Here is a 13,903-nt window from a genome sequence, read left to right as displayed (position 1 = left end):
AGAGAAAGATATAGAGCAAAACAGATTGAGAAAGAGAAGGAGAAAGAGACCGTAGATTGAGGAAGGGAGGCGGAGAGAGAGCAGGGGATAGAAGAAGGTAGTGTAAGTAGTAGCGTGTATTAGCTGGATGCTGTATCTAATGAAATGATACAGATGGTTTCGTGCGGGGGAGATCTGTCATGAGCGGGAAAGAGGGACTGAAACAGAGAGAGAGAGGTTCGGCAGTCTATGTATTACTCCTATATCATTACCATGTGCAGCCGATCAGCCTGCACTAAATGGGGACCATTAGTCCAACTTTGAATAATTTATGCAGCGGGTTGGACAGACAGACAGACTTACAAGAGGGAGAGAGCAGGTGGATTAAAAAGCGGACCTTTGCGGGGTGAGTGATCAGGCGGCGTGCGATCCAAGGGCTCAGCAGCTAACACAGAAAGGATATTTTAAATAAATGCCTGCACGGCGTTAATTGATCGTGACCCCGGCAGCACTAAATAAACATGTGATTAACTGGAGAGAAAGTGACCTCAACACCCCAAACCACTGTGGAGGAGGGGCTGTGTGTGTGTGTGTGTGTGTGTGTGTGTGTGTGTGTGTGTGTGTGTGTGTGTGTGTGTGTGTGTGTGTGTGTGTGTGGGTGGGTGTGTGTGTATGAGGAGACTGGGGATGTCACACAGTTGACACTGAAACAGTGAGACCAAACAGCTAAATGACATCACATTAGGGATGTTAATGATTAATCATTAATCGATTAATCGCTGTTAAGAATTTAACCAATTATAAATGTATTAACCGATAATGTCTGTTTTGTGCGCCATTTCTCCAGAGGTCACAGGCTGTCTAATGATCTGGTTTGGTCTACATTGTTAGTCTAGAAATGGCAGTAATTGCACTGCATTTAACACTGTTTGGTTCAGCAGAGCCATTTGTTGAATAAGGACAGGTGGACAAGAGCAGCCGTTTGGAACAAACAAACTTTTTTATTATCCTGCTCTGTTTATCATTCTGTTTGGTCAAATTGTTTGTCCTTCATTAATTAATGTTTCACATAACTAATGTGTTGGTAGAATTGTTTAAAGCTACTACAAAGAGTTTTTAATGGGCTATGAAATAATCTCAATTAATTACTGGTGCCTTTATTTGACCTACATAACCAAAAAAGACCATCCAAGAGAGAGGATTTGCTGCTTATTCAAAGTACTTTTTAGATAAGTTGATTATATTGATTAACTATAGTATTTGGGTGGGTGAAAATAATATCACAATATTTTAGGATATTCTCCCATAACAATATTCACAATGATACAGCAAAATACTGATAAATGTGTTTGGTTTAGAAGTTAGTGAAATTAATTTGTTGTATTGCCCCCTTTTTGCAGTTACAGTCGTCATGTATGTTTTACATTTTACAGTGGTTTGTACATCTGATCTTTGTAACCAAACCACTTCCACAACTGAAGTCACTTCCCTTTTTGGAATTAACTCCTTCACCAATGCCATTATCAGAATCTGTTGGGGGTTTTTTTATCATGAAAAATATTATATCATTAACAATACAATATAGCACACACCCATAGTATCGAAAGTACTGAGATATTAAAAAAAAAATCAAGTCCTCAGCTTAATTCAGCCTTCATTGTTTTGCCCCAACATTGGCTTGCAGCACAGCAAAACCAGGTTTCAGTGACTTTTTCTGTGTGCAGGATGTTACTAAATGAAAAAAAGATAATTATCCTATTTAGTGTGGCTTTGCCATGGTATAAAAAGGGGTATCGAGTATTGTTTTCTTATACTGCTATTGTATTGAAGTTCAAAATTCTGGCATCTCTCATGGCACAATGGAAAAGATTAACTATTATAAGCGCAACTGTACCAGTGTTTCATCTCTGTCAGTGTCAGAACACTTGATAAAGTTGTGTGTGTTTGTGTGTCTGTCTTTGTGTGTTACTAAAGAGGCAACTCCTCCTTAATGGACTCTAACAGCTTAGTTCCCCTTACCTCTAAAAGGGGCAAGAAGTGTGGAGGAAAGGTGGAACGCTGGTGGGGTAGTGAGGGGGGAAGTCAGTGATCCAAGGAGCACTTTAACAAATTTACATTTAATTTTAGCAGAAGCCTAAAGATATTTTCCAGTAAAATATATTAGCAACATTAAAAATGTGACTATTAGCTAAACGTGATGGTTTTTTTTGTCAAAAATAAAAGATGGCGTATCTCTAGCAGTAAGCCCTGGAGCACAGGATGTTTTATTAATGCACGAGCTGCGGTTCAAATCAGAGGCTAATTTTTAATTTCTTCACATCGTTCACTTCTCTCTCTCTCTCTTAGCCTCAAGCACTTTAGAGGACTTCTCTCTCTCTCTCTTCTTTGTCACTCTGTCTCTTTCATTCCTTTACTTTTCCTCTCCTCCTCCCCTGCCCCTGCTCTCTTCCTCTGAGGTAACAACTAAACAAGTACAGATCTCACCAACACCTCTCTCACTCTCCCTCTCTCCGACACACACACACACGCATGCACGTGCACACACACACACACACACACACACACACACACACACACACACACACACACACACACACGTACAGTTTAAGGTTATGGGTACCCTTTGTGGTCCTGTAGTGGTCCCTGGGCAAAAATATGTTATAACATAATACATAAAGGGTAAATGGTAGATAAACTCACCAAGACAGAGCGAGTGTGACAGAAGAGAGATGGGAAAAGATGGGAGAAGCAGTGATGCATTGTGTTCAACAACTGCCATTTCTTTCAAAATTGTACAACACATTTACAAAAAGATGCACCTTGTTTGTTTCTTGTTGGTGAAGCAGCTGTTGTATTGTGCAGTATGTCAGTTGTAATTTCTGTTGAAGAGTATTGTCAACTGTATTGTATAATTGAAAAATATAACAAAAGCAACAGAATGGGATGCAGGCTACGACAGAAAGTCAGTATAATATCAACAGGCTACCTACAAATTCAAGTAAAGGAGGAGCAGGCAACTCAGCCTTTTATACTGCAATATTCGTTTTATTTTGTTTTACCTGACAAGTTCATTGTTCCTTGAAAGTCCCTCCAGATAGCTCTTGCGTGCATAGAAATTATGAATATACTTCCTCACAAAGAATCCTCTCCATCTCCGCTGGATCTGTGAGGGATTAAAACATGACAGATGTGTACTAGAGAAGTTTTCCAACGACATGGCGAAATGTAGGAGTTGGGAAATCTGGCAGTGTTGCAACTTTGATACTTAACTGTTAACAAATATCAAATACACAATTTGTTTCACAGAGCAATCATTTCAATGGCTAAAATTTAATAGGGCTGCCCTTGACAGATGGTAAAATAAAGCACTGTGGCATGTCATGGTGATGCTCAGGTCTTAATTTTTCAGATTTTTTTTCTCTTCTAACTTACAATATTAAAAAATATACCAGCATAATACCAAGTCACAGAAACAAAGGCATTGTTATTTATCTCATCGTTACATTTACTGTCTACATACAGTCTTGCTGATCTCTGATCCTGATTCCCCCCACCATCAAAATCACATATTTTTGGCCTGTAGTGCTATTTATTCATCTAGATTGTTTTGGTGATTTGCCAAGTTTTGGAGATATCAGCCTTCTCTCCAAAATAATGGACCTAGATGCCACTCAGCTTGTGAGGCTCAAAGCAGATTATACCATACAAACAAGGTAGATCCACTTTTTTTGGCTTTGAGCACCACAAGCCAAATTATATGTTATCCATCATATTGGAGAAAAAATAGACATCTCTATGGCTGACAACTCCAAAACTTGGGAACTCACATCAGAGAAATCTACATGAATAAACAGCACTACAAGTAAGACTAAAATTATGTATTTTTGATTTGGGGGTGAACTGTCCCTTTAAACTCACAGAGGACACATTTAACACAAAAGACAAGAAAGATCAAGGTATGAACATAATGGGAGAACACATATATAAACATGCATACAGTATTTTAGTGATGGAGGGACAATCCAAGGGGGTACAGACAGCCGTCACAGCTCCACACATTTAACTGTATCAGTCCCCATTGATTGTGGAGGCTGCAGATCAGCTAGCTCGCACACACTCCCACACACACCAGTGGACCATTTTAAAGCAAGGGGGCGGATGTCCTTCAGACTAATTAGGAGATTAAAACAATGGCAGGTAAAAGAATAATCACAGTATGAGAAGAGGGAAGAAGAGAGGAGAGGAGAAGTGGAGGATGGGGAAAAACAACAAAGAGCAAAATGAGAATTAGCATTGATCTGCCAGTCAATAGATAATTTTAAATAAAGTAATTGCCGCCTCCCCAGTTCTTGCTGACCTTTGTTGACTAGTGAAATCGATGCTGTTGAATCTAATACAAATCCGAGGTGCGGCATGTAAACACTGGTTTCTATTACGGCCCTAATACATTATCCTCTGTTAGCTACCAAGCCCTGATAAAGACAACAAGAGGAGAGAGAAAAAAAGAAAAGAATCAAAATTGATTTGAAGGAAGTGTCACAAGGGGATTCTGAGATGATTGTTTCTCCTTTTAGTGTGTCTCTCTATTTCAGTTTCATACATACAAACAAACACTGTTGGTTTATTCTGTCCACATGGCCAATGTATTAGAAGAGATTCTAATATTGTAGTGTAGTTCTCACAGTCCTGCCAATATTTTGCAGGATACAAACAATGTAAGAAAATCTAGTATATCTTTAAAGCTGGCACACATAGTCAAAAAAAACTTCTTTATCTTTCAACAGGTGGGAGAATCCAGATGCTAGATATATTTTCACAACACCAATTTCGATTCCTCTTTGTATTTGCCCCTCGGTATCTCTATAGGAGCAGAGGGCAATACACAGTGTAGCGCTCAAAAGCAGTGGCAGGAGTGTTCCTAACACCATCATATATGTCTTTCATTAAATATTTTAAGGAAATTTCCACCATAGTTTTGATTTTTGTCATAAATAGTTTTATGGCTACATTCCAAAGAAGACATGTTCGAAGTTTAACTTTTTCTTTGTTGACAACAGAGCAGAAAGGCTTGTCACAGCCATAGGATAGGAGTTGGTGTTTCCCCTACCAATGTTATGATGAGTCCCCTACAGGACCCCCCTGACCCCCTTGAAAGAAACTAAATACTTCATTTTACACTGTATATTCTTCATGTTCAGATGTTTTTGTTTAGAGATTTTTATTTAGAAAATTTATCTTGAACTTTAATGTGTAAGATACAAGTGCATTGGTTCAGACAGCCTGTATCGGGTTAAATGTTAAACATGAGTCGGAATCAAATCGATGAAGCACTAGCACACCAATACCTCTCATTAGGACGCGCATATGTTTCATTTTTGGCATAAAGGAGCTGCTGCTCTAACTTTCCTCCGTTTTCTTTCGCCTTTTGCCTCTGTCTGCATCGCTCTTATTGGACGCCTGCTGCTGCGCTTACACAAAACATGTGCTCCCTCCTCCCTCTCCTGTGTCTCCTCTTCATTTCCTCTAAACAGACCGCACTGGAAACAGTGACAGACGTGACATTGCACCACGTCGCACGACCAAACTTTCATAATACGTAAGTGTAGAATAAGTTTGGGTTTTATAAGAAAGATGAGAAACACTGCTGCAAATCATTTATGCAAAGCGTGTCAGACAGCAGAGACAGCAGAGACAGCAGTCTGAGCCACACAGAAGTCATGTCACTGTGAGAGCAGGTAACACGGAGCATCACTGTTCCCCCATGCTAACCAAAACCACAGCACTCTTCATATGAAACAGAGCAGCACATCATATTACTGCAAAAACACTAATATTTTAAACAGTTTTAAAGTTTGTTCACAGATTCTCAATTAGGCTTCAGTATCTCATTTACACAAGACTCATAATAAGATGTTAACGCCACTGTAATGTCTCCTTTTCTCTGTCTCTCCTGTTACTATATTTAGTAAAACTATCAGGATTTCTTTTTGCAACTAACAGCAATCATCATATCGTATCGTATCATGACAGGGCTGAATCATATCAAACCGAATCGATCACTATCGTTATAAGCTATATCGCATTGTTGAACATGTATTGAGATATGCATCGAATTGGTCTCAGTCAGTGAGATACACACCCCTAATTTTCACATTACATTTTATTATACTTTTAACCTTTTGAACTTTTATGTTATGCCTAATTGATTTCTCTCTGCATTTGCTCCATGATATATCTTAAGGATTAGTGCAGTACACAGTGCAGTGCTGAAGGACAGTAGCAGGATTATTCCTAAAACCTTCATTTATGTCTCTTGGGGTGGGAAAAAAATGGATCAGCCCAGAAAACACAGAATAAACTACACATTCTGCACAGAAAAACCTCATTTAGCCCTTGTGGGGTTCAGACTCAGTACCTTCTTGAATTGCTAACCGCTGAGCCTCTTTGCTGCCCCATTCACATATTTTCATTCTCTATTAATACTCCTATTGCTTCCTTTAGGAAACTGTGGTTATTTTATATGGGTAATAAAGGCCTCTTTTCTCTAACTTCAGAAGCTTTTGCTCTGCTCTACATGGTGACATCACCCCTAACCTTTCACCCTGTGACCTAAAACAGCTGGGTCAAACACTACTCCTGGATCTATGTCTCTCCTATTATGTGACATTTATTGAAACGACGGGGTGGTCAGCTTTATTTGTTTGACTTTCTATTAAGTGTAAAACCTGAAGCCTTTTCCAGGCTTTTGCACCAGTATGAAAATACTGCGACCCTCTCTGTCCAGCTGGACAGCAACACACCCTTTTCAATAAACACTAGTGGATTTTTTTTTGTTGGCCTATAAAACACTTTAATGGTTTAGGCAGAATGAAACTGTTAGCCAAAACAGTATGCTATATGGAATTGTAAAAAATATAAAGTTTCTGTGCAATATCCTTGTGTAAAAGTGTCAAAGCATCAGTCACAGGCACGGTGGTATGATTTATGGCTTGAATAGTAGTAGCTGCTTGATGGCCATGGGCACTGAGGAAAAACAAAAGATAAACTAAAAGTAAATGTTGCTAAAACTGCAATACAAGCAAGATTTTAAGATAAAGGATAGAGGATACAGACCACACTTGTATTCAGGTGGCCTCTTAACAAGCACTGTGCATTAAGGGAATAGGTTTTAAAGGAAACATCTGTAATATACTTACTGTAATAAATAGTAAGTCATAAAATGGCCATGATATGTCATCAGAGATTAAGGAAACATGCTAAGCTGAAATACTGGCTTCTCTGACAACAACGCTACAGCAGTGGTGTCTCTCTTTTCTCTCTTTCTATTCCAGTCTTTAACTTGTATTATTGTTTGCTTGTTTCATGTTAATTAGAATTCAAATTAATGCTGACTGTTTATCAATTGAGTCAGTGTCTGTTTATGAGTCCCAAGAAATCATTAATAACCTTTAGAAGGTGTAGACATTTATAACGGATAAATTCAGTAATATGTTAATGGTGCCTGGCAGGCAGTCACTGAACTCTCCATTTTCAGAACAGTGGGCTTGTCTTTTCAGGATAACTAACTTAGCTTTACATTGGCAGATAACTGACAGTCACTAACAGCTGATTAACTTAGAGTGTAGGACTTGTTTTCGCTTGTTATTTGCAAATTACAATGTTGTGCTTGTCTTGCACTTCCGCAGTGTTCCTGCAACCTGCCTGAGTTTCCTCGTGTCTGGAGAGGAGGGGGTGGGAAACAACTCCCTTCAATCGTAGATCATATATAAAATAGAGACTCAACCTATTTAATATGCCGTCCCTGGTACCAACTCACTATTTGCACTGCAGTACTAATTTCTGGATGTGACATGGTTAGATATTGCTCCTTGAAGTTTATATATGAAAAGTGTGCATCTGGCCTATTCAGTTGGTGGCACATGGGCCATACCCAGCTTTATGATCATGTATAAGTATGATATTTAGTAACTAAAATTTTAAGTACAGTTGTGATTTTATCTAAATAATGTGCAAACATTACCCATAAGTTTATGGGCGTTTACACTGTGAATTTGAAGTTCATCATTTTATTATTTGCCCATTTATCAGTTATGTGTGTCATTAAGCACAAATACACTTATTATAAAATGTTTTAACTCAGACCGATTAAAGAGAAGGAATTTATGGTAAATTGAGTGAAAAAAGACAGATCATTTTGAAATAGCCAAATAAAACAATCTTAAATTTTTGTGTGTATTATCATTCTAATAGGCCTAAATGATGAATGAAATAAAATTGTACAGGAAAGTTAACATGATAGCAAAAATGTTAGAAAAATCTCCTGTAACACATGTAAGATTTAAAAAGTTGCTATGATGGACGATTTTTTGCAATGAAGTGCTTACAGGCTGTTTATTCATGGGACTTCCCATTCACAGCACACACAGAGAAAAAGAGTGTCCCCCTACCATGACACTCCATTTGCTAAAACAAGACACTGTGGTGATATTTACCCTGACCGCCATCTCCTCGTAGAAATTCATCTTCATGATAAAATATGCCGCCTGTGAACACAAAGGAAAAGATGGCGTTACATCTTGTCTCCCGGTCCTCTGATCTGTCCACAGCAGGCGTCAAAGATAAAGAGCTCTTTATACATAATACATTGCACAGAGGCAGCACAGATAGGGCCACTGTAGAGGGGAGGGAGGAGGGAAGGGGGCAGAAAAGGAGAGAGGGCAAGCAAGAGAGACAAGAGGAACAAGAGAAAAAAGTCAGGGGAATGGAGAGAGAGTAGTTAGCGGGGCTTTGTATCAAGGGGAGGACGGGACTCTCTTAATACACCAACGCAGACAAGGGCCAAGAAAATCTATGGTAGTCAAGCAGCGAGCTAATGGAGATGTATGATGGCCAAACGCTCTCCTCTGGATTTCATAATCAATGACAGCGCTGCCAGAAGTGACAAACAAAAGGGCCAGAGAATATTCAGCAGCGCACTCGACGAGCCGTCACACACACCAAACGTGGCGGCCCAACCACTGGGGGCACATTTCAGGAGCAAACTGGAGAGTCGGCCATAAAAGGGATTCATATCTCAACACGTCTTTTTTAATAACGACAGGGAAGAGAGAGAGGAGAGAAAGGGGAAGGAAGACAAAGACTTGAAAGGAGGTTGTAAATTCAGCTTGATGTTTTGAGATGAGGCTTTGTGCGCGTCACATTGCACATGATAAGGTCCGCAAAGAGTGAGAGAAAAAAAAGACAGGCAGAACAGAATGTCTCAGGGCTAATTCAAAATAGTGCACTGTGGCAATTTTGAGTGATTCAAATTAGCGCTCGTCTGTTTCCAAATGAGACCAAACAGCCTCTTTTTAGCCCATATGTGTGTTGTGACACATCCTTCATCGTTTATTTCAACACCCCTCAACCCCACCCCCACTATCACCACCACTACCCCCCACCTTTCCATTTCTTGAACGCCTCCCAAACGGCGGCTGGCAGTTATGCTTTAGCAAACAGTCAATTTACAGGCATGATAAATAGCTTGTTGTGATACGTTTACAAAACTCAATCCAGGGGAAAATTATACGTGAGAGCGCTGGGTATTGGATCCGGTATCAACAATCTGTTCAATTAAGAAGCAGTTGGAGGCAATATGCTGAAAATGGGGCCTTGTTTTTAGTAAAGCACACACATACACACACACATACCATACACACAAACTCCTCCACTCTCTGTTTTTCTCTATTCCTCTCCATACTCTTTCTATACACATCCCAGGAGTTGTGATATAGATGGAATTCCTTATCATATTGCATCATATTTCCTAAGTGCTAATTTCCCAATGTGTAATGAGTGAATTATATCTCTTAAGGTCAGACGCAGGGACTTAGGAATATAGCAATTGAATTCTAATGCATGCTATCATAACATAATCAATATATCTATAGCCATTCCAGGCACTGGCTTACCTTCACCATTTGTCTGAAACGTGCCCTTGCTGTGAAGCCCCGCCATATCTTCTGTATAATGATTGCCTTCTTGTGCAGATGGCTGTAAAAAAAACAAAAAAAAAACAGTTGTTTTGAAAAAGGATTGGGTGTGTATTTTTCAGAAGTTAAAATGAAAGGAAAATACTGAAAACACATTTAGATACACATTGAAGGAAGGAAATTAAATAATTACATTTTTGCTTAGAAAAGAAAGAAAAGAGTTTGTTTTCTGCATACAAATGTTAGGTTGTAAAGGACTTTAATTAAAAGGTCAGGGAAACATTACACTTACAAACACATGCTCAAAGACACACACAACATTTCTGCTCTTCCAGGCTTTTCGATCATGTCTGATGAGCCTTTCACCCCCTTTAGTCGGCAGCACACATTTGTATTCATCTTCAAACATACTCTAAATGCAAGTCCACTGCGATTCTCTGCCTCCAATGAGGCCATCAATTTCCAAAAGGCCATTCATATGCCCAGAAAATCAATGCTTATAGTGGGGATAGCACAACCCCAGAGTTGCACTTAGGCAGCTAAAATTGTTGCTAATTATCCACTTAACGCATTGATCAATTAACTAAAGTAATCTGAATTAACCTACTGTCTGGAAGTTTGTCTGCTGACCCTGCAGAATGGTGCTGGGGTCACAGTACAGGAACAAGCACAGAGATAGAGGCATTAGTTTCTCTGTGCGTGAAAGGAGCACAGAGTGCAAGCGACATTTATTCCTCTAGGCCATTTGCAAAGCTCTAGAAGTGGGATAATTATGAGAGTGAGCTAGGATCAGGGTTTCCATTGAAATTAACTCTTAGAGTCCTGCCAGAATGTTTTTCAAACCCTGAGGGAAAAAAGCAAACCTCAAATTGCTATATAAAATATTAAGGCTTGTATTCTTTTTTGCCTAAGGCATATGAAGGAGTACTAAAAATCTATTTTTCTAGTTTACAGATTCAAACTGGACAAACACACCTTCACCACACATACATATTATACCTGAGGTAAGCCCGAACCTTGCAGGCTCTGAACCAGCTCTGAATCCGGGTGGCGGCCTGGTTTTCCCTCTGTCTGTTCTCCTCAGTTTGGCTAAAGCACACAGACACATAAAATTAACAGTGTACCTCAGTGTTTCCTTACTGGGCAGTTTTTTTCTCCCAACTGGACTGTTCTGGGTTGAATTCTGCAGGTTAAATGAGCTTGGGTGGGTGGACATGATTTGAGCTGGTTTACCATCTGAGTTGGGCTGTTTTTTAAATCAAATATTACAGGATATATACAATGTGTATATAACTTTGATATGACTTAAGTTTTATTCATCCTGCTCAGTGGTGATATGAGTTACGATCATTACCCACCCACCCGTGGCTTACGCTATAAAGACACTCAAGCTGTAGTGTTTTCGCAAACCATTGTGACAAAAACCTGTATGCCTGCAACATTACAATGACATTATTTATTTGGCTTTTTGAAAGTATGGGGTTGCATGTAAATCTCTGTTTCTCCCTATTCTCTCTTTCTCTTTGTTCTTGTGTATATGGTGGGAACACTTTAAATCAGCATAATCTAAAGGCTTGCTGCATTTACCAAGCTGAATAAAACCTATTTTTTGTTATTTGAGCCTTTTATTTTTGCTTTATTTTTAAGGTAGAGGGCAGTAATACTAAATTGTGTTGTATGATGTGGCCTCCTATCTGCGTTCTAGGGTACTTGTGAACATCTGAATTGATTTTATATTGTTATGTCACACTGAAACACTGTGATGAACCACAATACTAATGCTATTATTTATGAAATCCTTTGTATTGTTTACTACAAATAAGTTATTGCAGCTGCATTATCTCGCAGTGATGGTGCATTAATGTTGACTAATATTTAGTAAAACAATATTAACATCTGTACTTTCAAGTAACAAGGCCGGCTGTGGGTCTGTGTTCTGCAGGTGCTTCAAAATGACCTGTTTTATGTCACTACTGCCAATATATACAAGTTACGTTGTAATTTTAAGCACAAATTATAGTCTATGCTAAAATACCATCTTCGCTAAAACATGATAAAATCTCTATTGTATACATTAACACAGCAACGGCTGTTCCTAGTAGGGTCAAAGCAATGATAGCTGGCTTAACGTTTACTATAAACTTAACATGCTACTTAAGCTAGTATGACGCTATGGTTTGTTGACATTTCGGCTAACGTTAGCTAGCTAACTGGTGTAATTATTTGGGTTTGACTGCCTGCCAAACCGCTTAACAACAGCCACCATGGTCTTTCATATCTGGATATAACATAATCATACATATGATTTATAACATACCCGTTTCTGTAGACGTATTCCTTTTGGAACTCCTCAACTTCACTTTTTATTTTCAGCAACTCTGCCATTTTTACTCAGGTCACACTAGTTTACCTGTCGTCTTGACAACAGCTTCAGGGGTCGTGTCTAGAAGGGAACCCCAGTCCAGCGACAACTCTCGCGAGAGTTATCATTTTAACGCAAACCATGACCTTTCTCTAACCCTAATCGTGTGTTTTTTTTTTGTCCGTAAACCTACACTGATTTAAGCATAATTAGTTAATACAGCGTGCACAATAGAGAAACAACTCTTGCGTATTTCGTGATAGTTTCACAAATCAAGGGTTCCCTTCTAGACATGACCCTCTCAAAGAGGTGTCCAGAGCATTTAGAAAGTAGGAATTTTCTACCCGAGGAAAGATGCTTATTTCACGGATCCTATTGTACCAAAGTCATCTTCAGAAATGTCTGACCTCTGATGATCTAATTGTCCATATTTGTCAAGTATAACATTAAGGTTAAAGGCACCTGCTGAACTTATTCTACTAGCCAAGCAGTACTAACTTAAATCAGCCTTTTTGTTTGTTTGTTTGTTTTATCCTCTAAAACATTTACATTTGCACTTTATTGAGATCATTCTGACACAGACTAGGTATTTTCTATAAATTCTGTTCAGTGTTTTAACATAAAACACCTCTCTTTTAAAATTTATATGTCATTTTCTTTAAAAAATCAAGATGGCATGACATATTTTTGTTAACATTTTTTACAAATTTTTATTTACAGATTTAATGGTTACCTACAATATTTTAATTTATTTTTTTGCAATTAAAGGTTTATAGTAACTGATGTTTTAATTTGCTGGGACAGCATTTACTGTATATTGTAATCTTATATTATGTACTGACATTATTTGTAGAAAAAGCCCTAACTATTGGTGTCCTTACTGGTTCAGTCAGATTAAATGAAATGTACCACATGCAATCTACTTTTTTCTCTGCTTCTTCTTCAGTCTTATCTGCCGTACTGAAGCAGACATACAGTGTAAATAATATAGGAATGGGAGGAAAAAAGTGTGTGTGTGGGGGGGGGGGGGGGGGTCTGACCAGAAAAGACATTAATAAAAATGCCTGCTCTCTGGATGCAGATTGTGGATCTGAGTATTGATCTGGCACCTGCCTCATTTCTTCCATCCATCCCTCCATCCATCCATTTGCCTCCTTTCCTGACGTTATCACCCTTCATCATACAGTTATCAGGTTATTTCTCCCCACACTTCCTTCCTTCCTTATTTCCCCTCCTCGTCACTCCTCCTCAGCCATATTCACCTGTCAAAATGATCACCTCAGCAGGGTGAGCGTGTGTGTGTGCGCGCGTGTGCACTTGTGCATCTGTGCGATGAAAGATATCTGTCTGGCCAGTGGTCAAAGGAAAAACCTGTCTGTATTATAAATTATTCCTTAGAGACAGGCAAACGACACATAGTGAAAGTGAATGAATGTGTGTATCTGTCTTGGTATTCCTGTTTCTCTGTGAGCCAGGCGGAGTGCTTATTTAAGTATCTTTTTCTGTCTCTCTGTCTCTCCCTCAGGCCAATTTGCTGTCTGAGGGCCACCACAGTGCTGAAGAGCGGTCGGCAGATGTCCTAGGTAGAGTT

The 13,903-nt window shown here is 39.0% G+C and overlaps 1 protein-coding gene across 1 annotated transcript in view; it reads right to left on the bottom strand.

Moving 5' to 3' along the window:
* spata17 (spermatogenesis associated 17) overlaps nucleotides 1-12,335 on the bottom strand; it is a 30,260-nt gene extending 17,925 nt beyond the window's left edge. Inside the window, exons 1-5 of the mRNA XM_084724917.1 lie at nucleotides 12,268-12,335; nucleotides 10,950-11,039; nucleotides 9,930-10,011; nucleotides 8,472-8,522; nucleotides 3,039-3,142 (exon numbers count right to left, since the gene is read on the bottom strand). Of these exons, the coding sequence (XP_084581043.1) occupies nucleotides 3,039-3,142; nucleotides 8,472-8,522; nucleotides 9,930-10,011; nucleotides 10,950-11,039; nucleotides 12,268-12,335 (395 nt within the window). The remainder of the gene's footprint in view (nucleotides 1-3,038; nucleotides 3,143-8,471; nucleotides 8,523-9,929; nucleotides 10,012-10,949; nucleotides 11,040-12,267) is intronic.
* Nucleotides 12,336-13,903: the final 1,568 nt, after the last annotated feature.

The sequence above is a fragment of the Lutjanus erythropterus genome, chromosome 1 (genome assembly GCF_056507025.1).
Source record: "Lutjanus erythropterus isolate fLutEry1 chromosome 1, fLutEry1.hap2, whole genome shotgun sequence".
Classification (NCBI taxonomy): Eukaryota; Metazoa; Chordata; class Actinopteri; order Lutjaniformes; family Lutjanidae; genus Lutjanus; species Lutjanus erythropterus.
Note: the sequence above shows the minus strand (reverse complement) of the source record. Positions and strands in the feature narration are given on the sequence as shown.